At 40.0% G+C, this 25,290-nt stretch overlaps 2 protein-coding genes and 1 pseudogene across 2 annotated transcripts; 1 reads left to right on the top strand and 2 right to left on the bottom strand.

The window, feature by feature from the left end:
* Nucleotides 1-2,644: 2,644 nt before the first annotated feature.
* LOC115663476 (mechanosensitive ion channel protein 10-like) lies at nucleotides 2,645-3,943 on the bottom strand. Its single transcript, XM_030585475.2, has one exon. The coding sequence runs from the start codon at nucleotides 3,941-3,943 to the stop codon at nucleotides 2,645-2,647; it is 1,299 nt and encodes a 432-aa protein (XP_030441335.2).
* A 5,612-nt stretch (nucleotides 3,944-9,555) lies between these two features.
* On the bottom strand, nucleotides 9,556-11,156 carry LOC130137971 (mechanosensitive ion channel protein 10-like; annotated as a pseudogene).
* A 3,115-nt stretch (nucleotides 11,157-14,271) lies between these two features.
* LOC130138020 (E3 ubiquitin-protein ligase ATL41-like) lies at nucleotides 14,272-14,894 on the top strand. The gene has a single exon (XM_056310896.1). It carries the CDS (start codon nucleotides 14,311-14,313, stop codon nucleotides 14,794-14,796), a length of 486 nt encoding a protein of 161 aa, XP_056166871.1. The 5' UTR covers nucleotides 14,272-14,310; the 3' UTR covers nucleotides 14,797-14,894.
* Nucleotides 14,895-25,290: the final 10,396 nt, after the last annotated feature.

Here is a 25,290-nt window from a genome sequence, read left to right as displayed (position 1 = left end):
GATGGAATTGGTCAGTTGAATGTGTGGTCGAATTAGTAAGATGAATTGCGTGCAAGTGTGGTTGGCGTTTGAGCAATTGCGATGTGCTATTTAGTTACTATTACTGCATTACCATGTTATGACTAACGTGCAGTGTTAGCATGGGTTCGATGGTGAGGTAAGTATAAGGATGCTATTTTATTTTATATGTTATGGGGTAGATGTAGATTGCATGTACGACTTGTCTGGGTACGCATTGGCCTACGTGGGGTATAGGGGGTTGCTTATTGAGACTCGTTCTCACGGTTATTATATAACCATTTCAGATCCGCGACCGTGATCGATTCGGAGATGCCGCCAGAGCTCCACAGGAATTGAAAGATAGATCATTTACCCTGTCTTTTGAGTATATTTTTGTAGAGGAGATAGGCTTGTAAACCACCGCCCCCTTTTGAAAATTGTGGTTTTTAAATTGGTAGCCTGGATTACTGTTTTGTATTAATGACTGCTTTATGTTGTTATGCAATTACTGTTGCGTGCTATCCCTTTGTTATTATTTATTGTCTGGGTTAATTAATTTCGCTTCCGCTTGCCTTTATTGTTGGGTGTTTCGTTTGGGTCGGCGACGCGTCCTGGGACGTCGCGTTCAATACGACCGTGGGAGGGATGTCGCGAGCCCGTTGGGGTTCGGGGCGTGACAATCCGGGCCCAATAATTGTTCATAACAATCCCACTAAATTCCTCGGATTTTATTTCCACTAATCAGTCCTCAATCCAGTCTGAAATACACACTGATACTATCTAAGCCAAATCAAAATGTACCGATAATACCTAAACCATCCGAGAAAAATGCACTAACAGTCCTAATCCGGGTTTAGGAATTTTACTCACTTAATCCGAGGTCACGACGACGGGGAATGGCGGCCGATCACTAGTGAACAGTGAAACCGGCGGCAGAATTCCCGGCGACGGCGTGAACAGTGACCCCGTACGGGACGGGATGAACAGTACTCCCGTACGGGGGGTTGCTACAGTGCTTCCGTACAGCGTTGTACGGACGGGTACGCCCGGTGTTGTACGCGAGGCTGGACAGCTGGGTGGTGACGGAACAGCGATCCGAGCTCCTGGGCTCCAGCCCCCTTTTTGTCGGACGGAAAGAGAAAAAGAGGGAGAAAGAGAGAGAAAGGGAGAGAGAAAGGGTCGGCCAGGGCAAGGCCGAGGCCGAGGGGCCGAGGTGGTCCACGGCGGGGCACGGTGGTCGGCGGCGGTGCTCCGGTGGCCGGCGACGAGCTCCGGCGAGCCAAACAAGAGAGGAAAAGAGAGAAAAATGGGGGAGAAAACTGAAGGGGCTGCTGTTCTGGGGGAGTTCTGGCGTGAGGGTGAGTGAGGAGAGAGATAAAGGTCGACCTGGTCAAAAAGGGCGGCCCTAGGGCGACACGTGTCGCAAATCCGGCGGTTTTGACGAAAATACCCATAATCTAACGGTTTCTATCCGATCTTATCCAAAAAGGGAGGGGTAAAATGGTCAATGGCCCCCAATAATGCAGCTGATAATTATCCATAATTATCCCAAATTATCCCAAAAAAATTCGGACAAAAAATTAGCCCGGGGCAAAATCGTCATTTTTCCTGGTCCCTGTGCGAAATTCCAATTTTCGCACGTACCAACCCCTCCATGAGCGTGGCCAACATAATGTGGTGTCGGAATCGCGAAATTCACTTTCTAAACCCTTGAAAATTGACTGCGAAGTTCCAGGAATAAAATAATATTATTTTTCTAATTTTTATCGAAATTCCAATTTTTGGCCATAACGACTCCTGGTATGCGTGGCCACCCAAAAATGGCGCCGGCTTCGAAAAATAACCTCATTTCGCCTCGAAAAGCAACGCTGGCGTCCCGAGGGGCAAAATCGTAATTTTTTACCCCCGGACCGAAATTCCAATTTTTACTCGTACTAACTCCAAACGTGTGTGGCCAGCATAATATGACGTCAGATTCCCAAAAATAGTCTCTTAAGCCTTCGAAAATCGACATCGAAATCCGGGCCCAATTTCGTGATCAAAACTCGCTCGAGTTTCAATTTCAGGGTCTCTGGCTAACGGGCGGCTGTTTAGGACATACGCGTATCGACCTAGGGTTATTTGAATTACGACGGTCCCGATCATTGAGAGAATGAGAAATTATCATTAGTTCCAAAGGTCACGATCGTTCGGTTCAGGTTCAGGACTGGTTGGCCACGTGCACTTTCGGTCTTGCAGAATCACCTGCGATCCGATTGTACATCGTTGGCCTTAGCTAAACCAAATCCATCACCTTCTCTAAGATTGGCCCGCGTTGGCCCAAAATATTCACTTATCGTATCTCGAGATCGGTGTCCCGTTCACTGTCGAGTCCCTGGTCCACGTACCGTTTCCTAGTTAGCCATACCCCATTGGTTAGTATCCCGAGAGTGATCAGCTCTGGGTGAGACTTACTAAAATGAAATGCGAAATATTGTCAATTTTATTGATCCCGGAATTACGTCGAAATTCGGGCTGTTACAGGTGACCTACAATTCCTAAGCTGGAAACCCCCCACAGCCCCAACCTACTGCGCCAACCCCCAGAGGATCAAACCAACAACACATTTCCAGATTAGGAGAGAGTTTTAAGGTAGTCGCTGCTCTCACTTGCTCTCTAACTTGGCTACATTCTTGAATATCGCAGAAGCAGCAGTCTTGGCTTCCTGCTCATCGGTGATGTCCTTCTCTTGTTGCTCTGCCTCATTATCCTCGATGTTATCGAGGGAACCGGTAAGAGTCGACAGCTCCGAGCCGCTAACAATGTTAATCAACCGTCTCATCGTCCAAGCAGAAATTTTATCCGGCTTTATCTTACGTAGCTTCTCTATGTTCACCTCTTCAAACTTCCTTGCAGCTCCTTTAATATACTTCTTGAGACTTAGCCTCATGCTAAACCTCGAGCTACCCAATTTGTCGGCACTTTCCGCTGGACGCAGGCCGGAAAGGGTCCTTATAACGTGGTGACGAAAGATGTACTCTTGAATGCGATCAAAGAATCTCTTGCATTGAAAAGAAGGAGCAAGCAATTTTATCAGAAATGTTTTGATCAGCCATAAGGCAGCTCCTACAAGACAAGAAAAGAGCGCCCTCGTGACCCAGTTCAGAATCTTGGTCGTGTGTCTCGATCGCTTCACTCCATGGTTTATCAGCCAAACCCAGGCTAAAAGGACCAGACTCAACCAGGCAAACACTTCGGCACCATCCTTCAATGCATAGAGAAAGTACAAAACATTCCTTTTAAGCAGATAGTCTTTCTCAATCAAGAACACCAATATGCTGATCAACCAGTCTGTCACCAAACTACCGCAAAAGATTGCCGACATCAGCAAACACCATCTCCACAATTGCACTTCCCAAATAATTGTATTTTGCAGTCTATGAATGGTTAAACTCGCTATTAGAAGCCCTATGATGCACACAAACGCGACCCACTGAGCCAAAACAACCTTCTTTTTACCCGACATCATTTGGGACTCCTGATTCGCAGTCTTGCACACCTCCTCATCATCTTCCTCCTCTGCATCTGGTGGTGTGTCTGCTGAACCACTTGGAGGCATTCTCAGCTCCGGTTTCCCATGGTCCTTAGTTGCACTAGCACTTGCGTCACTAGGATATGGCGGTTCCATGAATCTTGATTTCAGCTTCGCAAATGAAGACAGCGAGATGGACTTTTTGGTTGGGATATTTGGAAGCTTACTCGGAGTCGGGATTGACTGAGTGAGCTCTTGAGCAGAGGGGCTTGTCACATTGGAAATTTGTGAACTTGATGGGTAATTTTCAAGCTCTATTGGCTGAGTGTTTGGTTTTGGTGGAGAACCTCTGCTTTGACATTCAGGGCCTGAAATCATAAGGATAACGTCATTTGCTTCTTTCTTCTCTAACAAACTTTCATTGACCTCCATAAGTGAATGCCTTTCAGCTCAGAGCTTCTCTAGGAAACAGATGTACTTTATCCCGAAAGTGAATGTTTTAGCTCAATTTTACGCAAAATCAGCGGAAGAAGTCGAAAGGCAAAGGATCAAGAGCAAAAGAGTGAATCAGGAAGAGCTAAACATGGTGAAATGAGTGGGATTTTGCAGGAAGTGGACTAACAATGGGAGGGGGTTTTTTTCGTTCAGTATAGCTTCGCAGGAGGCTCCATTTAAAGGGCTCTTAGAGAAGAGCGCATGAATTTGCTTTGAGAAAACTACTTTATGGTGAAAAGGTAATTCATCTAAGAATGTTTCAGTAAAAAAACAAAGTTAAACAAGAACTGTCAGTTCAAGAAAACTTTGCAAAGCTGCTTCCAACTTTGAGCGATAGTAGATGAGGTTGGACTTTGAAATTACAAGATAACGGAATTTATACCAAATATTAAAAAATTTGATCAGAGGACTTGGAAGTTCAAAACCCACTTTCCAAAGTTCAGGAATCGCATGAAATTACATCAAACATCTACAACTGTTGTACCGTTCAATATTACTTCGCTTGTCTACATTACTAAGTGCAAGAATGTCATAAAAAGTCTTTGATAATGCGATTTTATTTTGGTTTTACAATATTACAACGTCTCGTCATAATCTAATGTTAAACGAAAAATTTAACGATACAACCGTTGTACCATAGAAATCCTTGGAGCGTGTTGGCCCATGCAAGACCTCTTTGTTCCATGTTTTATTCCAAACCTTATGGCCTCGCTAAAAGCTGGATTCCCACTCACTAACCATACTTTTCTCTAGCACAAGCTCCACTCTTAAATTTTTTTTTTTGTCCTATCTCTAACTCTCATCTCTCTCTCTTTGATTTTTGCTTTGCCGCTTGCAGAGCGCGAGAGTCAAATCCTGCACCTGTGATACAGTATCCCCACCACCCCAATCCCTTTACCAGTAGAGCTGCATGCGTATTGGCCACTCTTAATCTCACTCCCTCATACTTTGCATCTCTCTCTCTCTCTCTCTCTCTCTCTCTCTCCACCTGACCATTGTGCACCAGACCAGCTGCCTGACCTCGCGAGTGGACTTCCTGGGATGCGCCAGCCCGTCATCAGGACCGCGCATGATTTAATGACTGATATATGTGCATTTGATCGCGTATACATGCACCCGGTTCATGCCTACGTCTGGTTTCTATGTTTGGACTTTGTCGTGCGATAAAAAGTTCATAGACTTCCCACTTTCTTTTGAGTCCCCATAGCCTATACTTGCGTGATTGTCCTCTGTTCTTGCTTCCATTTGTTTATGAAAATTGTCATTTCATGGACTTGCTGATGCAAACCTTCCAATCAATTACATAAATTGAGGAAGGTAATGTAGCCCCAATGGAATAACCTTCCTCCTTTCCTCCTTTATTCCTACATTAATGGAGATAATGGAAGAGGAATGATACTCGATACTAATCAAACGAGCCCCTCAAAGCTAACGAATTATATATCATTTTGTTGGAATCTCATTCCTTTTTGCTGGGGTTTTGCTTGCTGTAATCCAATTTCCTTGATATCCTATCTGTGGAATTCATGCCTTGTTTCCATAGCTTTCAAATCAAACAAGCTCCTCAAAGCTAGGGAATTATATGCCACGATTCTGTCAGAATCCCATTCCTTGTTACTGGTTTTTGCTTGTTGTAATCCCGTGTCCTTGATAATCCTGTTCGGAGGTTAAACTTTATTCCAGAAAGGTGGGAATTCGATTCCGATCAATGGCAGTTCCATTTCGAACTCTTATTTTAGAGTGAACCAAACATGAGGGGAAGTTACAGCACACACGTCTTTTCTTCGCATAAATTCCACGGAAATTGTGCAGGAACGCGAATCTTTCAAGAGAAAAAATAATGAAGATGACAAGTGAAATTTTATATGGAAAACCCTTTCAAAATCAAAAAGCGATAACTCATTTGGAGCATATATATGCTTCAAATTCGGGTTCGTTGATTTATCAATAGATTGTGCTCAAACTTCGCCGCTATGACCCAGGTTTGTGTTTTTGTTGTTCTATAATATATGGTTATTATTATAACCAATTTACTTACTTCATGCATTTGTTGGTAAGATATCGAAGTAAAACAAGGGGAATGTGACATAGAAAATTTAGGAATGAAGTGGACTATTCATTCCCACCTTGAATGTACGACAGGGGCAAAATTCTATTGTCTCATGCCCAATAATACCGTTTTTCATTTTTTTTTTTTGGTAACTTTCAATAAGTATTGGAAGTGTCAAAGATATTGTTGGTTGAAAAGACGGCCGGTTTTTTAAAATTACTAAACATTTATAAAATTATTAGCTATGTTTACAATTTGCAAATCGGTAATTTTGTTAGCTTACAAACTTTTATTTACACAGCTTACTGACACTTTTAATTTACTAACTCTTATATACAATTACCAAAATAAATTAGAGTGATCTACAACTTTTATTAAATTAAATTATTAACTAATTTTTTTAATATCAATTCTCATTTAAGTTACTTATTAAAACTTATATGTTTTTTTTTCAATTTTACAATGTTTTTTTTCAATCGAATTATCAATTTTTATTTGTCTCAATTAGCAACTCTTTATATTTAGTTACTCTTTTTAGAGATTACTAACTTAATTTAGCTTTAGTCACCAACTTATCTCTCGTTAGATTACCATCTAGTTAATATTTGAAATATCAAACCGGACCTACCAGTTCGACTGACTACCAGCTAGGTGACGGTCCGGTTCACACCTTTATACCATAGATGGTCAAAGCCGGTCAAGAACCAACCAAATAGGTCAAAACCAGCCTTGCCGATCAAACCACTTCAGTTTGAACCGGGTCGGACCAGTCCATTTTTTCAAATTGTTGAACTTCGTAACAAAAAAGTTGTGTTGTAGAGGGCATGGTTCGAACCTCTAACCTCTTCATTCATTAATTCATTTTACCAATCAAAACTAGGAGGAGCTTTTCCTCCATAAATGGCAAACAATTCATTTATCTTTCTCAAAGAAGATTTTAATTAGCACATGGTGAGATTCAACCCCATGACCTCGAAAATAATTGGACAGGACTGTACCAACTCAACTTTGGGGAAAGACTTGTAAGGCATGCACTATACATATCAATTATTTTTCAAGCTACCAAATTTTCCGATTAAACTGCATATGGTTCACCTTGCTTGTATGGCCTTCTGTATGGTTTTTAAAAACATTGCATCTAGTAATGGCATTATCCGCTTTTATTTGAGTTACTTCTCAACATTTATTTGGCCTTTTTCTATTAATTTACTAATTATTTCTTGTCATTTAAAAACTTTTATTGTGTTTCTTAGAAACGCTTTAAATTTACCAACTTTTCGTTTAAGAAAAAACCAACTTCAATTTAAGAGACTCCTCAACTTTTTGCTGATTAGATTCCCTATTAATTTCAAGTTACCAACTCTTAGTTGAGTTATACTTACCAAATTTATTTTTCTTTCAATTACCAACTATGATTATCTTTACCAACTTTTACTTACCTAACATGTAACAACACTGCCCCAGTTGTCGACAAGAACCACAACACTACCCTCGAGTGTCGCCGGATCAAATTTCCGGCCTCACTTTTTGGAGAATCTATCATTGCTCCTTCGCCTCAAATTGCTCGAGGGAGAGAACATTCTCCGGTAACATCAAATGATTCACGCCTCTCTCTCTCTCGCCTCATTAAATATGGTCAACCTATTTTCAGTAATGTATAAATCTTGACCAATCATTAGCTCATCTATTAATACTCCTCGATTGGTGATTAATATGTTGATAAGGACGTTCTTAGCAGAGACGTTGCGTTAACGTCAACTCATAAAGTCATACATAACATGCTTGTCCTCTCTCGTAGTTGCACGCATGAAAATTTAATGATGTCACTATCGTAGGTTTATGTCGCACGTAAATAATTAGGGTCATCCGCTGTTGAGATTAGGGTACTGCGACAAGCTTGATTAGCTCGCAGCTCTCACAATTTGAAATATCTCACGTTGTGCTTTAATACAATTAACCCATCATTAAGGTTTACTTAATTAACCTACGTGGCAATAGCCAACCTTCACCTTGTGCTTTGATCAGATGAACTCGAATTGGAGCATGTGCGCAAGTTGTTGCAAAATGACAAGAAAATTATTGTATAGGACTAATGTTTAAGCTAGAAAAAATCCCATTGATCGACTAATGATTTAATTCAAAAAACCCCGTCAAATTTTGTAAGCTGGCTTAGTAAATAATGTCCGACTAATTAGAAGCTTCAGTTTAACATGCAAACTGATTTTCAGGGGTTCTTTAAGTGTAAATATTATTAGTTCAACTCCGGTTTTTTGCGATTACAAGATATCTAACGTGATCGCTTTCTTCTTACCGATTTCGTCGATAGATAATTATGTGTCATATAAGAATCAACAAATATATTCTTAAACTATAATTACCTTAAATCTCTAACCAAAAACTCTCATCATGGTGACACGTGCCACGGCGCCCGATATGGAAGTATGCTGCTCGGAGCTATCTTTAACCATCTCGTTAAGATAAATTCCATTTCTTACGGCATATGCAAATGGTATAATCTTGTTCTAGAAGATTTCAATTTTTGATTATATATTGTGATTTGAAAACAAATTTGTCCTCATGTCATTGACATTTATCCTCAACTTGCTGCCAGATCAATTGCTTGATTGGATAAGATGCAGAAGCCATCAAATAAAAAATAGATGAGAGAGAGCGAGTGAAGTTGCCGTTAAGGCAAAATGCATTTCTTGTGAATTAATTTTAGTTTCACATATGTAATTCAAGAACGCTCTCTCTTTATTCAGTATGCAATTCGGCTCATTCATAACCTCTTCACCATCCTAGAAATTTATCGAGAGCCGCTCTTTATCTAAGCTCTTGCTCCAGCAATCACTCCTCGCCCTTATCAGACCTGGTCACCACAACCAATGAGGGTCCACAGCCCTCGATTGGAGTTGGTGAGGGGGGCGGGCGAGGGCCCTTGCTAAGTGGCGGCAGCGGCGATGTAGCTCGCTGCCACCATTGAGGGTCAGCTAGCCCTCCCTGAGTAGTGGTGGCGATGCAGATCACCGCCGTTAAGCGAGGGCACAAGTGCCTTGCCTGCTCCAGGCGAGGGCAACGGGCTCTCGGCAGTGGTTCGGAAGGGGTCGCTGCCCTTACAACGACCACAACAAGGGTCCCAACCCTACTTTTCCATCTTTTGAATGCCAATCACGCAAAGCATGTGCACGTTTGCTGGTCACTAAGAGCTTAAAAGGTTGACCAGCTAAAGAGAAAACTAAAACAGAATTAAATGATCAGAGCAAAACTATAGTGAAATCTGGTCACTCTCCGCTTTATTCGATCCTCTGTTATTGGAGACTTTCAGTCTACATATAGAGGTCATTGCAATTCTCACGCAAGGTAATTTGTGATCAAGCAAAGAACATAGTCACGCACTTTCTTTGCCAAAAAAATTCAAAGAAGAGCAGAAAAAAGGCAGAAATGAAGTCCCATCCTCACATGCTTGCAGATTACTAGGAACGCGATACTCCTCGAGTCGTCAAAACTGTGCACAGTGGCAGCTGCCGACCCCGTCTAACTGAGACGAACTTACTGAGGAAGCACGCATTACTTGAGACAGAGTTCTACGAAAATTTTCTTCAGCTCCAGCACGAGCTTTGGTCCTTCTGGTGGCATCTTGGAAATTCATCCTGTGATAGACGTGGAGAGCCCACCTTCAAGACCTTCAAGTTGCCAACGTCCACAATCTCCTTATTAACAACGCTGGGATCCGGATGCCAGTGTTTCAGCTTGCTGTCCAAGTACCTGAAGGCTTAATCAATCAGTACTTGCACCTTGTAAAATACTAGGGCAGTTCTCAAATGAAAGCACGCGCACATAGACCGGAATTTCCAAAACTCCAAGCAGCAGCTTCAAAAGCCAAAAGCAGAGGATGCTTATGATGGGTTTGAGTTCATCTGATGCATAAGCCAATAAGCTCATCATTATAACCACGAATGGAAAACTTAACTATACACAGTTTTGTATTTACACTTACAAATTGTGAGGCGAGACATTTAATGCCCGAAAAGGGAGATTCAGGAGTAGCATATGGCATACTGTTTTACTTTATCTTGCAAATCTTCAAGGCTCTTCTTTTAAGTGGAGAGAAATCGACCGTGAACTCCACGGAGTCGCTTCTGTCCAGGCTCCAGTTGAAATTGCCGATGGGTTTACAGATCACAACGGCATTCGAGTAAGATATCTTTTCACCGATGTTTCCCAAGAAGATAGTTGTTAGGATATTCATCTTTTCAACCTCCATCTATGATGAATCAATAAGTCAAGACCAATGTGAAATCTGTACAAACCAGTCCTGCAGAGTCATATAGGCTTGTTCATTCACCTCTACCCCATCGACCACACAGCGGTCTTTCACATCAAACGGATGCATCGCAAATACAAACACGACGGCTCCGAACAAGTCTTCGGCAGCGTCCCCATTAATGAGTGTGTAAACCAAAAGCTGAGACGAAATGAAAATGAGGAAAACGAGAGTCAAGAATTTTGTCAGAAGCAACCACAGAATGATGACCGCAAAACTGCTGAAGCTAGGTTGTTCAGGTCCTCGATGGCTGCATTCGCATCCTTTAAGGCGCGAGTGAGTGATTTCCAGTCAAGACTGACATTCACCTACAGACGTGAACTCTATAATTCAGATCATGTCCTTAATGATTTCCAGTTCTTTCAGCACAAAAAGTCTCCTCAATTTCAGTTTGGTACAAGCTGCATAGAATATTTGTTTTGGAAGCGAAGCTCTACATTAGTCAAAACCTAAGTGATACAATAGGCACTTACTAGCCATCTCTTTTTTTTTTTTTTATCAAAAGAAAATTTTATTCATTTGTTATAATCAAACATCATATAGACATAGAAAACTTCTAAGCAAAGAAAATCCCAAAAGAGCTATAATATAATAATAATAAAAAAACAGAAAACAAAAGAGTGTAGCTTGAAACTCTCATCCCAAAAGATCACATCTATCACAACATCGGCTTGATGGCCGATTACCGAAACCGTCACTAATAGGCACACGCTTAGATCTTCCCCTCCAGAAACTATGGCTTGCAGTGCACCTAGGTTCGGCGTCCTCGGCACCATGGCCATATGGAGACAACGACAACAACAGCATGTTGAACCACCACATATCAAACGCATTTAAGAAACTCCAAGACCTAAATTTAGATCGAGAAAGAAAAGCTCTCAAATTTAGATCTACACCTAAATCAGGAGGTGAGAACTTTCGTTAAATCTTAGAGAAGTCATAGACTCGCGTCGCAGACATCCTGCTGGTTGGGCTGTGTGACGACATTCTCACAAAATTATCAGCTACAAGTAGATTTATTCACCACGACGAGTAAAGAAAAGCAACTATAACGAGCAAAAGAAAACGCCAAACAAGGTGAAGAAAGACACCCAAATTAGATCAAGAGAGAAAAAAATAGGAAATCAAGGCCTAAAAAAGAAAAGCATAGCAAAACAAGCTCTCAGCTTCAGAAATTGAGGCTGAGAGCCTTTAAAGTAGGGGTGAGCGGTTCCCGGTCCGATTCGGTCCAACCCAAGAACTGGGAATCGGATTGGGAGGACCAGTTCCCCATTTCTAGGACCGAGGACCGGACCGACTAGTCTTGGGACTGTGGACTGAATCGGACCGGTCCGGTCTAGTTTGGTTCCGATGAGACTAATCACTTATAGATAAAAGCAAGAGGAAATTGGGGAAATTAAATTATGTTTTCTATTTTTTTCAAAAATTTTAAAAAGTAAATAAATATTTATGAAAAAAATAGAAAAATATATTTTTATCGGTTCTGTCTTGTCGGTCCGGTCCGGTCCGGTTCCCACCCTAGAACTGGGAATCGGACCACCCGGAAACCAGTTTCACTTTTAGGAATTGGAAACCGGACAGATATTCCCAAGAACCGGACCAAATCGGTCGGTCTAGTCCGGTCCGGTCCGGTCCCGATTTGGACGGTCCATTTTGCTAACCCCTACTCTGAAGTTGAAAGCCTGCAGGTGCGATTGCTTTAAATGAGAGTGTTTTTGGGAGAGAGAGGGTTGCCGACAGAGAAATTAGGGTTTTAGAGGAGTGTGGCCGAATTTGGAGAGAGAGATATAGAACTGGCCATTTCTTGAATAACATCCTCTTGATCTTCCGAGCTTTTGCCACTTTGGGAAACAAAGAGATGAATTTCTCGACGCGTTCCTTCTTCTTGAAAGCCCAAGAGGTCCTCCTCGTCGATAAACCTAGTAAAAGCAGAAAACAGGATTCAGCGACAAACTCATCAACTTTCGTTTGAATTACTTCTCGACATGTATTTGATTGTTTTTAATTTGACAACTTTTCTTAGTGTTTACAAACTTTTATTTGTATTTCTTAGGAATACCTTATACTTACCAACTTTTTTAAAGAAATTACCGGCTTTAATTAAAGTGACTTGATAACCTTTTTTTATTAAATTACTCACTACTTTTAACTTGCCAACTCTTATTTAAATTACTTACCAAGTTTATTTTTCGTTCAATTACCAACTGTTCCTATCTTTACCGATTTTTATGTACCTCACATGTAACAACTGCGAGTGTCGTCGGCTCGAATCTTCGTCCTTACTTTTCGGAGAACCTATCGGTGCTCCTTTGCCTCACATGCTTGAAGGAGAGAATATTCGCCTGTAACATCGAATGATTCACCCCCCCTCTCTCTCTCTCTCTCTCGCCTTATCATACATGGTCAACCTATTTCCAGCATTGTATAAAGCTTGACTAGTCATTAGCTCATCCATTAATACGCTAATAAGGACGTTCTTTTCTGGGGAAAACTAATACAAAAGACTGACCTTATGTCGCATCTATAGAGACGTTGCGTTAACGTCGACTCGTGTATAATATGCTTTGTTCTCTCTTGTAATTGCATGCATGAATGAAATTCGATGACGTCACTGCCGTAGGTTTATGTAGCATGTAAATAATTATGGCCGACCGCTGTCCAGATTAGAGTACTGCGATGTACTTGATTAGCTCCACGGCCTCTCGCGATTTGAAATCTCTCACATTGTGCTTAATATAATTAACCTGTCATTAAGGCCTTAATGACATACTTAATTGACCTATGTGGCAACAGCCAACCTTCACCTTTGTGCTTCGATCAGATAAGCTCGATTTCGAGCATGTGCGCAAGTTGTTCCAAAATGACAAGAAAATAATTGTATAGGACTAATGTTTATGCTAAAATTCCAATGATCAACTAATTATTCAATTCCGAAAGACCAACCCCGTCATATTTTGTTAGCCGGCTTAGTATATGACATTCGACCAACAAGAATCTTCGCTGTAACGTGCAAACTGATTTTATATCTTTAGAAATTCTTCAAGTGTAAGTGGTCCGGTTTTTGGCAATTCCAAGATACTTCGCATGGTCTACTTCATCTTATTGACATGATAAATCAAGTCAATCATTATTTTCATAGATATTCATGTGTCATATAAGAATCAACAAATATATCTCTAAATTCTAATTATCTGAACTCTCGGGCCAAAAACTCTTATCGACATGACACGTGCCGTAACCGATAAGGAAGTATGCTATCTCAAAGCCATCTTTCACCGTCCCCTTAAGATAAATTCCATTTTTTACTGCATATGCAAAGGGTACAAGAAGAAGATTCTCGATTTGTTGATTATGTATTGTGATTTGAAAACTAGATTGTCCTCACGCAATGACATTTATCCACAGCTCGCTGTACCAGATATTATCAATATGGGTGAGCTTCCAGATCACTTGCTTGATTGGATCATTGGCAAAAGTCACATCAAATAAGAAAAAAAAAATTGAAGAGAGAGAGAGAGAGAGAGGCTCAATCATACTCAAAGTCACACATAGCATAGCATAGCAATGTTCATCACCGTCTAGTGATTGTACCCTTCTTTGTCCTCGCTCGTTCAGCCAATAGATTGTAATCTCCTCCTCCTCCTGCGATGCCACAACCACCACGGCTTTCAGATTAGCTACCAAAGTTCATTATAATCGTATAATAGCACCAACATCAGCTACGCGATAAACAAATGTAATCCCCCTCTATAGTTTAATCTACACCCCGCTTGGCACTCTTATAAGCTCTTCATACATCGTCGTCATAGCCGGAATCCCTTCCTACCCCCAACCACCATACCGGATGTCCAACCTCCCTACACACTGCCGCTGCCTCCTCAACTGCTGGTGCTGCCGCCCCCGCCCCCACCGTTGAAGTCCAATTTGCCGATGCTGTACTATGGGCTAGTCGTGGTGGGGACGGCTGCCCTCGTGCTGGCCTTGTACAACCTCATCATCATCAAGTGGTGCACCAGCCGCTACCAGTCCGGCCGGAGGGCCGAGCGGTTCGTTGAGTTCGCGGCGGCGAGCCGGAGCTTCGAAAACCCTAACCGGAACCTGTTGTCGAGCTTCAAGTACAAGAAGGATGCAGCGGCGGCGGCTCAGGAACCCGGGAGCGAGTATGAGTGCGCGGTCTGCTTATCGGTCTTTGAGGAGGGCGAGGAAGTGAGGCAATTGCCGCGGTGTAAGCATTCGTTTCATGTGTCGTGCATTGATATGTGGTTGTACTCTCACTCCGATTGCCCGCTCTGCCGCTCGCCGGCGCACCCGCTGTCGCTACGGCCCCGGTTGCAGCCGCTGCCGCCGCTGCTGCCGCCGGAGAGCGCGCCGGAGAATTCCCGGGAGGGGCTGTTGGAGTCGGGCGTGTCAGTTTGAGGTCCTTGTATTTTTGTAGGTTTTGTTGTTTCTTTCCATTGTAGAAAATGAAATTTTTGTTCTTTTTCACTCAATGAATGATAAAACGTTGTTGATATTCGGCTGTGGGTCTTTTTCTTGCCGTCGATGGGAATCTGATGTGGGTTAAAACTTAGGACGATGATTACGAAGAAAATTGAAATAACATTATTTATTACAAGTTGGGTAAGTTTTTATATGTAATTAAAAGTAAATTTCAAATGTTTTTTTGCAAATGGGTAAATTTGTTGCTGAGGAAATGATTGGGTGAAATTGGTAAAATTTCACTTTCACCTCCCTCCCAAGAAACAATGGAAATTGAAAAAAATAGGATTATGGTACTGGAAGTATAAGCATCTCTCTCTCAATGAATCAATCATTTCAACTTTTGTTTGATTAGACGACTCTTTTGAAACCGATGAATTGAACTATGTACATTTCTTTCACCTTTGTCTCTCGGATCTACAAGTTAGTCGTGACAATTTTCTAACATTTTTATGTCTAATGAATGATCCACACGAATGTTAGGGATGGAAATGGCACGGGTGTAATCAGATACCCAATCCATCCAAACCCTAATGAAACGTAAACGTGTTTTGAATTTTGAGTAGCGAGATGGGTTTGGGATCTATTATCAAAATCCTTATAAGGTTTGAGATGGATTTGGGATTTTATAGGTAGGAAATCCGATATCTCAAACTCGATATGTTCTCATTATTTTATTTCTATATCGTCTTAAGGATATTTTATTTTATTTTATCTGTAATCGTCTTTAGGTTGGCTATATAGCAAATGTACATTACTATTCCAATTATAACAGAGTTTGGAACATTTTTTAGACTTACTTAACAGATAAACTAAAAACCTAAGCTCGATAAATTATTGACCAAGCTACTCTTACTCTATTACAATACTTAGGGTGCATATGGTAACGTTTCTATTTCTGGAATAATTTCTTTTTAGAAATAGTTTTTTCTATTTCTATTTCCTGGAAGAGTTTCTGAGCAAAATAATGCGTTTGGTAACTGCACAAAATTTCTATTTCTAGAACAGAAATGTGTTTGTTAACTGCACAAAATTTCTATTTCTGAAATAGAAAAAGAACAGAAATGCGTTTGGTAACTGCACAAAATTTCTATTCCCAATTTTTTGCATTCAAATCTATATCTTTTATTTAACTATAAGTACAAGTTATAACTGAAAAAAAATCAATAAGCATGATTTATTGGTTTGTCTAATCCTTTTTAGGGGTTTAAAACCCTTTTTAATCCCTAAACTAAGGAATCTTCAAAAATACCACTTGGGCACCTCAAAAATTTAAATTTCACTCAAAGTGGGTGGCCACAGGTATTCTAAGGGTGCGAATGGTAACCATTCTACTCCAGAAATCAAATTCTTGCCAGAAATTGATTTCTGGAATTCTTGCCAGAAATTGATTTCTGGAGGAGAAATCTGTTTGGTAAAACATGACTAATTCTGCTCTAGAAATTGATTTCTGGAACAGAAATCTGTTTTGATTTGTTGATTTTTTTTGCACCTAAAAAAATTTAAATTTTACTTAAAGTGGGTGGCCACAGGTATTATAAGCCATTTTGTAAAGTTTTGAAATTTTTGATTTTTTTAATTTTTTTTGGACACCTAAAAAAATTTAAATTTCACTTAAAGTGGGTGGCCACAGGTATTCTAAGCCATTTTGTGAAGTTTTTAATTTTTTATTTTTTTTTATTTTTTTGGGCACCTCAAAAAATTTAAATTTTACTCAAAGTGGGTGGCTACAGGTATTCTAAGCCATTTTGTAAAGTTTTAAAATTATTTATTTATTTTTTATTTTTTTTAACCTAAAAAATTTAAATTTCACTCAAAGTGGGTGGCTACAGGTATTTTAAGCCATTTTGTGAAGTTTTGAAAATTTTTATTTTAATATTATTTTTATTTTTTTTGGGCACCTCAAAAAAATTAAATTTCACTAAAAGTAGGTGGCCACAGGTATTTTAAGCCATTCTATGAAGTTTTGAAATTTTTGATTTTTTTTGGGCACCTCAAAAAATTTAAATTTCATTCAAAGTGGATGGCCACATGTGTTTTAAGCTATTCTGTGAAGTTTTGAAATTTTTTATTTTTTATTTTTTTATTTTTAAAATTCACAAAATTTCATATTTTCCCGAAATCTGACTTTTTTTTTTATTTTCTGGAAATTTTTATGAATTTTTCTAGAATTTTTCAATTTTTATGCTTTTTCTGAAAAAAAAATTATGAGAAAATAGGGAGAATGCATTCCGGAATCAAGAAGCTAAAAAAAGTAGCTTCTCTTTTTCTTGCCAAAAACTCATTCCGGAATCAAAAATGCATTCCGGAATCAAGAATGCATTCTGGAATAAAGTATTTTTAACAAACGCATTTTTATTCCAGAATGCAAAAATCGCTCCAGAATGCATTCCGGAAATTTTTTAACAAACGTCATTCTATTTCGGAATGCATTCCGGAACAGAATTTTTATTCCGGAATGCATTCCATGCGCACCCTAAGCCATTATGTGAATTTTTTTTATATTTTTTTGGGGTAAAATTTATTAAAATTTTTTACTTTCCCTAAATCTATTTCTTTTTACTTTTCCGAACATTTTTTATGAAATTTTTTAAATTTTTTCAATTTCGGAATTTTGCAAATATTTAATGGTTTTCTGAGTTTTTCTGATTTTTATGGATTTTCTGAGAATTTTTCTGATTTATATGAATTTTGGGAATTTTTTATGGGATTTTTCTGAAATTTTTCTAATTTTTATGAATTTTCGGAATTTTTTAATTTATTCTAAGCCATTATGTGAATTTTTTATTTTTGTTTTTTTTGGGGAAAAGTTTATTAAAGCTTTTTACTTTCCCGAAATTTGTCTCTTTTTATTTTCTAGAAAGCTTTTTATGAATTTTTTAAAAATTTTTCAATTTCGGAATTTTGCAATTGTTTATGATTTTTTGGAGTTTTTCTGATTTTTATGGATTTTCTGAGAATTTTTCTGATTTTTATGAATTTTTGGAATTTTTGGAATTTTTATAATTTAATTAATTTTTTATAATTTTTTTATTATTTCCGCCGAGAATGGACCGGACCGGTGCTTGAGACGGTTTGCAGATGACGGAGGATGGAGGAGGAGCTGAGGTCGCGACTTGAGGTGTGACGCCCCGACCTCGGGGTCATTAACGTGACGTCCCGTTCATTATTATCTTTCTTTAAATACAAGCGGAAGCATATCTCGAGACAATCACATTTAAAAACAACAGCGGGATTAAGACAAACAGCATCATGAGAAAACCTTATATTTATAGGACACGCAAACATATTTTACAAGCCAACTTAGCCGATTTTAGCCATTTATACAACAAACGTTATGGCTTGGGTGTCCTAAGCCCACTACTTCGGGTTCACAGCTCCGAGCTTTCCCCGAACTCCAACATGGCTCAAACTCCCCCTATCGCCGCTGTCCATTCGACCATCCTATGAACCTGAGAGCGAAAAACGGGCGATGAGTCGGGGAGACTTAGCAAGTGAAAACACTAATATCAAGCGAGGATATATCAATCGCCGTTAACATAAGTCAGCCCTTACCGTACCCGCATCGATGGCAGATCAATAGCAAAGTTCAAACAAGAGAACATCACGCATGGCCACATCGTGCACACTTTACAAACCAAGGCTCGGTTCTATCTTAAAACAACATCAAACATGAAACATGATCAAATCGAGAAAAGAACCAATTACGACCAACCAAACAACCGAGAAACGGTCCAAGCAAACCACGTCACAACGCATCTCAACATCCTTTTCCGATATTAGGGAATTCACTTACACAACAATTAAACAAGAACTAGAGAAAACGAGGCGTGTGAAGGACACGTGAGTCTCGGCAATTCTCGGGCGATTCTTGGTGGTTCTCGGGCTTAAACACGAACACTCGGGCCTTGCATAAGGCTTCCTCACTCGATCAAACCACAAGAGAGAGACACGGGCTAGTCGGTAAGCTTTTTCTCTCTTTCTTTCTTTCTTTTTCTCTCTTTCTCGGTCATGAATACAAAGCAAGAAATAAGAAAGAAGGTTGGCCGGAGCTCTCGGGCGTGGAAATGGCTTGAGGGAGAGGAAGGGGGGGGGGGGGGCTTCACTTGAGGCTCTCCCTCTCTCTCTTTCTTTCTCCCTATTAATAGAAGGCTTTTCTTGGTCACTACTCCAAGCCATCAATGCATGTCATCATGGAGGGCCCTAAAGTCTAACTTAATTAATACAAGCCATTAATGATCCTTATCTCTTCCTCTCTTTCTCTCTCGGCAACTCTCTCTCTCTCTCTCTCTCTCTCTCTTTGGCCGAATGGCCCTCTTCTCACGGCTCCCCCTTGGCTTGGCCGAATGGCCTTGCCTTGTGCCCCATAATGATAGGGCCTCCAAAGTCTAAGGTCATTAATGCTTGTTATCATGAAATAGGGCTTCTAAGTCAAGGGCCATTTAATGGCATTAATGAAACTTAATGATGGAAGCTTGAAGGAGAAGCTTTAACTTGGTCAAGGCTTCTAGGTTCTTCTACCAATATCCCGAACCGTGTACTCCCTAGAACCTTCTGACTTTGCTGGTTTCTCACGTAAATGACTCGGGCCAATCGGGTCACACAAAATAGACTAATCGGCACTACAATCACAACCCACATCATAAACATCTAACTTATTTTCCGAGGGTTTTCCACGACAAAACACGTATAATAATCTCGTTCAACCCAAGGTTCAGCACGGGAATGTCTTCAAATATCACCAAAAGACATCAAGTCGAGATTTCAACGTTCTCATATAGAAATTGATAAATCTTTGAAATCTGACAAAACCGGACAGCTTTGCACTGTTCACGAAATCGGACTTGAAAACATAGTAAATGGACTCCGGAAATTCTCAAATTTGAATATGTCATAAACAAGGCCTTAACAAACATTTTTCATCAAGAACATAAAATCTGAATCTCTCTGTAAACACCATTTTTAGTAGCTCAAAGACAGACTAAAAATAGTTCGCTGGAACAGCATTCTTGTTTCTCAAAGTAAGCTCTGTCCAGAATCCAAATCATCTCGTAAAATTCCCAAATTTATATATGTTATAGAAAAGGACATTCTAAACAAATTTTGTGAAGGAAACTTTTCCAAAATCGGCCCACAAAATCTTGTAGAAAATAAATACGGTGTGAACATCACCGAAATACCCATTCTGGGCAGTTTCACACGGTCCGAAAATCAGGACATCGTACCACTCATATCAACTCCAAAAATTCTGAAATTAAATTATGTAAAACTTCAGAATGTTTGGAACAACTTTCAAGAAGAAAGTGTTTGGAAATTCGGATCACAAAAGTCTCCCCAAAAATAACAAAACGAACGGGTACAAAGGATCCAAACTGGATTTTCCAAAACAAGATAAAACAATTTAGTTCTGATTGGAAAACCACCAAACTTAAACCCTAGTCATTTCTGAGGGACTGACATTGAGGATATTACAATTTACCTGCGGCTTCCCAAGCCCAAAAATCGCGATGTGACATGAGGACCGGACCTTTCTATTTCTATTTTTATTTCTAGGAACAAAGAAGTAAATTTTTTCTACTTCTTATTTCTGCTCCAAATCTATTTATTGGCCACTTTTCTATTCCAGGAAATAGAAAAATAAAATGCGTTACCAAACGGATTTCTATTCTTTTTTTGTTCCAGGGAACAGAAGAACAGAAAAATAGAGAAACAGAAGCGTTACCAAACGCGCCCTTAGGCTCCATTTGTTTCGAAAAAAATATTTTTTCTTATTTTTCGACGGTTAAATCGCTTAGGAAAATGAGTCAACAAAAAACTTATGCTTAAATTTAGAAAAATGATTTCCTCTTTATAAAATCGAAAATTATTTTCTAAAATATGACTATATATCGACGTTTGGACTAGAAACTTGCCGTTGGGCACATAAATTCTAACGCTCTTTCCCGAGTACCCATCATGGGCGTGCAACCCCAGTGTACTTGCTTGGGTCCCCCATTGCTAGGCCTGAATCCACCAAGGTTGGATACGCGACCCAGAGTACTTGCCCAAGTCCCCGACACTCGTGCCCAGATCCATCAAGGCCAGGCCCAAGACCCTAGTGCCAGTGCCCGGACTTGGGTCTATCGAGGCTAGGCCCAAGGCCCCGGTGCCCATTCTCGTGCCTGATGCCCACTTAGCGGTAGATCTTATTTATAAACCACCAACATGGACTCTTTCTTCACATGTGAGACTCTTGCATATCACCAAAGTATAACTATCATGAATTTTTTTGACCTTGATCGATTTGAACATTGGAGTAACATATGTCGTCAATACATAGAAATCATCAATTAAACACATTACATATATACCATCATAGTCAGAAGAAGACTTGTTTCAATATATTCTACTATTGGTTGTGCATGCTTGCTTGAATATGTGCATAGGCGCTTAGGTCACGCATTCACCCTCTAGACCCGTTTGATTTCAATCTTGATTTTACTTATTTTTGGCCAGATTCATCCCATCTCGGTTAAAAGAACACAAAAAGCAAACCCATCAAAGTCCCACGCCACGTCAGCTGCTCCAAACCCAACCCCGACCCAAGTGCCACGTCATATAGAAAGCACCAGCTGAACACTTGCTGGACCGCCCCACACCCAAATCCTTCTCTCATGATATATATTTTTAAATTGGGCAACAAAAACAAAAACAAAAACAAAAAAATTTCCAATAAAGTTAAATTAATAATTATTATTTTCATTAATTAGGTTTTTTTTTTGGATAAGTACGTTCAAAATCCTAAAACTTGTCACGAAAATATAATTGAGTCCTAAAACTTTCATAATATGCAATTAAGTCCTAAAACTTGTTAAGAAAGTGCAATTGAGTTCTAAAATTTTCAAAAAATTTAAACAAATCCTAAAACTTGTCACGAAGCAAACAAGTTTTAAAATTTGTCAAATTAGTTCAATCAAGTCCTTCTATTGATTGCACTTTTTGAAAGTTTTAGGACTTGATTGCACTTTTATAATAAATTTTAGGACTTGATTGCATCTCCGTAATAAGTTTTAGGATTTGATTGTACTTTAGTTACAAGTTTTAGGACTTAATCCCATTTTTTGAAAGTTTTAGGACTTAATTATATTTTCCTGACAAGTTATAAGACTTCTAATGTACTTATCTCTTTATTTTTTTTTATTTTTTTTAGCGCAGCTCGACCTTTTACACTGAATCTAAGGGTGCGAATAATAACCATTCTGCTCCAGAAATCAAATTCTTGCCAGAAATTGATTTCTGGAGGAGAAATCTGTTTGGTAAAACATGACTAATTCTCGCTTCCGTAATTGATTTCCGGGAATGCAACTGCTTTGATTTGTTGATTTTTTTTGCATCTAAAAAATTAAAATTTTACTCAAAGTGGGTGGCCACATGTATTATAAGCCATTCCGTAAATTTTTGAAATTTTTGATTTTTGAAATTTTTTTTGGACACCTAAAAAAATTTAAATTTCACTCAAAGTGGGTGGCCACAGGTATTCTAAGCCATTTTGTGAAGTTTTGAATTTTTTATTTTTTATTTTTATATTTTTAGGAATCTCAAAAAATTTAAATTTCACTCAAAATGGGTAACCACATATATTTTAAGGCTCCAGAATGGATTCCATGCGCGCCCTAATCTGCCAGGTCAAGCAAGAAAATTTCACTCCCTCGCTTCCCTCCTCTTCTTCAAAACACACCTCCCCCTCGCAATCTCTCTCGCTCTCTGAAATTCCTCTGTTCCTTCCGTCACAGCCCAAGAATGTCGGTCCCCAGTTCGCTCCGCCTCTGTTCCTCCGTTTTCGTCCTTTGACGCACGAATCTTGGGTTTTGGGTTTCGAAAAATCCGAATCCCTGTTTCGGGTCGCAGTCAGCGCTCTCCCCGTTCGTGCTTCCGTGAGGAGAAAGAGCTTCTTGCGCGCGGCGTGGGAGATATGGAAGGAGGAGGGCAGTACAATCCTCGGACTGTGGAGGAGTTCTTCAGGGATTTCAAGGGTCATCGAGCCGGTATGATCAAAGCTCTAACCACTGGTCTCTCTCTCTCTCTCTGGTTGAGTATTTGTTGGTATATTCTCTTGTGATTTCACATTGGTCGAATTGAGAATTGGGTTTGGTCTGTCTGGTGGTTTTACTTTCTGGGTATTCAAGATTTGCGGGTGCTGACGTTTTCTTGTTGTTGTTGTTGGGTTTCTTGTTGCAGATGTCGAGGAATTCTATCAGCAGTGCGATCCGGGTTAGGGTTCTGATCCGCTTACTCTGTATTATAGTTAGAACTTTATCGGGGAAAAATAAATAAAGAATATGGTATTGCATTGCTTGATGTCAGACATTTTGCTGTGGCAGTAGATTTCACTGTCTCGCGAGTTCTTTGTAATGGAGATGTTTTTGCAAGTTTGGTTCTTGAGCTTAATGATGCAGTTTTTTTCTCCTTTTGGGACGGTTGCATTGTGGTTATGACAGTAAAGAAGTGTCGAGGGATCGGGCTTCTTTAAATTCTTTGTTTCACCATTTCTTGGTCTTGAGAGTAGACATTTGGCATGGAATGTGCAAGTTGAGCTTCTAGTGCAAGCTGCAGGTTAGTCATTTTGTTCCGTAGGAGCTTAAATTCGCAGCCTGTCGACTGACTTCTAAGTGAATTGGCTCTTTTTACACAGTTGAATTCTCTCCCTCGGTTTGTTTTTCGGGTTTTCTCTTTGCTTGGCAGATGTGACTAGTAATTCTCTTAGATGGCAGAAAACCCGATTTGCTTAGAATAGTTTGTCTTTAAATCTACTAGACTACTCTAGACTATCAGATCTATAAGTTAGTCGTGACAATTTTCTAACATTTTTATGTCCAGTTAATGATCCACACGAAATTTAGGGATGGGAAATGGAGCTGGTAGGACAGGATACCCAATCCATCCAAACCCTAATTGGACGTAAACGTGTTTTGAATTTCGTGTAGCGATATGGGTTTGGGATCAATTGTCAAAACCCTTGTGAGGTTTGAGATGGATTTGGGATTTATAGATAGGGAATCCAATATCCCAAACCCGATATGTTCTTATTACTTTATTTCCTTATCGTATTTAGGTTTTTTTTTTTGGGTAAAAAATCGTCTTTAGGTTGGCTATGTAGCAAATAAACATAAGTATTCCAACTCTACCAAAGTTTGGAACGTTTTTTAGACTTACATGACAGATAAACTAAAAACCTAAGCTCTTTAAATCATTGACCAAGCTACTCTTACTCCATTAATATAGTTAGGCTTCATTTGTTTCGTGAAATTTTTTTCTCATTGTCCGGCATTTGGATTGCTTAGGAAAATGAGTTAGCAAAAACTTATGTTTAAATTAAAGAAAATGATTTCCTCTTTAAAAAATCGAAAATCACTTTTCAAAATATGACTAGATATTGGCGTTTGAATAAATTTTTGTGCAATTGGGCATGTAAATTATAACACTCGTTCCTGAGTCTCCAGCGCTTGAGCCTAGGTCCACCAAGGCTAGACGAGCGACCCTAGTGTATTTGCCCGAGTCCCCGACGCCCGCACCCAGATCCATCAAGACTAGGCCCAGGAAGACCCTAGTGCCAATGCCCGAACCCAGGTCCATCGACACTAGGCCTGAGGCCCGATGCCAAGGCCCAGGTCCACAAAGGCCGAACATGGGACCCCAGTACCCTAGTATCAGGGGCGCCAACACTTGGGCTCAAGTCCTTGGCACCCGAGCCTAAGTCCACAAACGTCGTGCCTAGGTCCCCGGCACTTGGGCTTGGGTCTTCAATGCCTATGCTTGGATCCCCCGTGCTTGAGCCTAGGACTTTAGTGTCCGTGCTCGGGTCCGGGCTAATGGATATGGCCAGGCTCGGGTCCCGATGACCAAGCCCGATTGTCGTGGTCCCATAATCAACCTCGTTGGACCTAGGCATAGGCGACGGGAACCCAAGGCCAAATTGCTGGCTTTTCACAGCCGTGAGTTCTCCCTATCTTGTCATGAAAATATATGTTATGTTTTTTTCTCAGTCCTTTTCTTCACAAGCAATTTCATAGAAGGGTTCTTCAAAAGTAGCACTCTTCTCCCTCTATCTCGGTCTTAGTCTCTCGTGATCTCACCCTCTCCCTCTCGCGGTCTCACCCTTTCCCTCTCTCTCTCTCTCTCTCTCTCTCTCTCTCTCTCTCTCTCTCTCTCTCTCTCTCTCTCTCTCTCTCTCTCTCTCTCTCGCCCTCACCCGACGATGAGTTTTGTCGCTCTTTTGCTGTAAAAGTTCATTATTTATTTGAAATTATCACCGTAAAAAATGTGACATCCTTAAATTTGACCATATTCCGGATATAATGAATGGTTAATTCATCAATGTGCAATTATTAGAATTAGACTCTTAATCGATTCAAGAATTATTCGAGAGTATTCCAAGCTACAGGAAAGGCAATT

Source organism: Syzygium oleosum, unplaced genomic scaffold (assembly GCF_021117445.2).
Source record: "Syzygium oleosum isolate NSW1041296 unplaced genomic scaffold, Sole_v2.1 Sole_v2.04, whole genome shotgun sequence".
NCBI classification, from domain to species: domain Eukaryota; kingdom Viridiplantae; phylum Streptophyta; class Magnoliopsida; order Myrtales; family Myrtaceae; genus Syzygium; species Syzygium oleosum.
The sequence above is the reverse complement of the archived record's forward strand: the minus strand, read 5'-3'. Positions and strand labels throughout refer to the sequence as shown.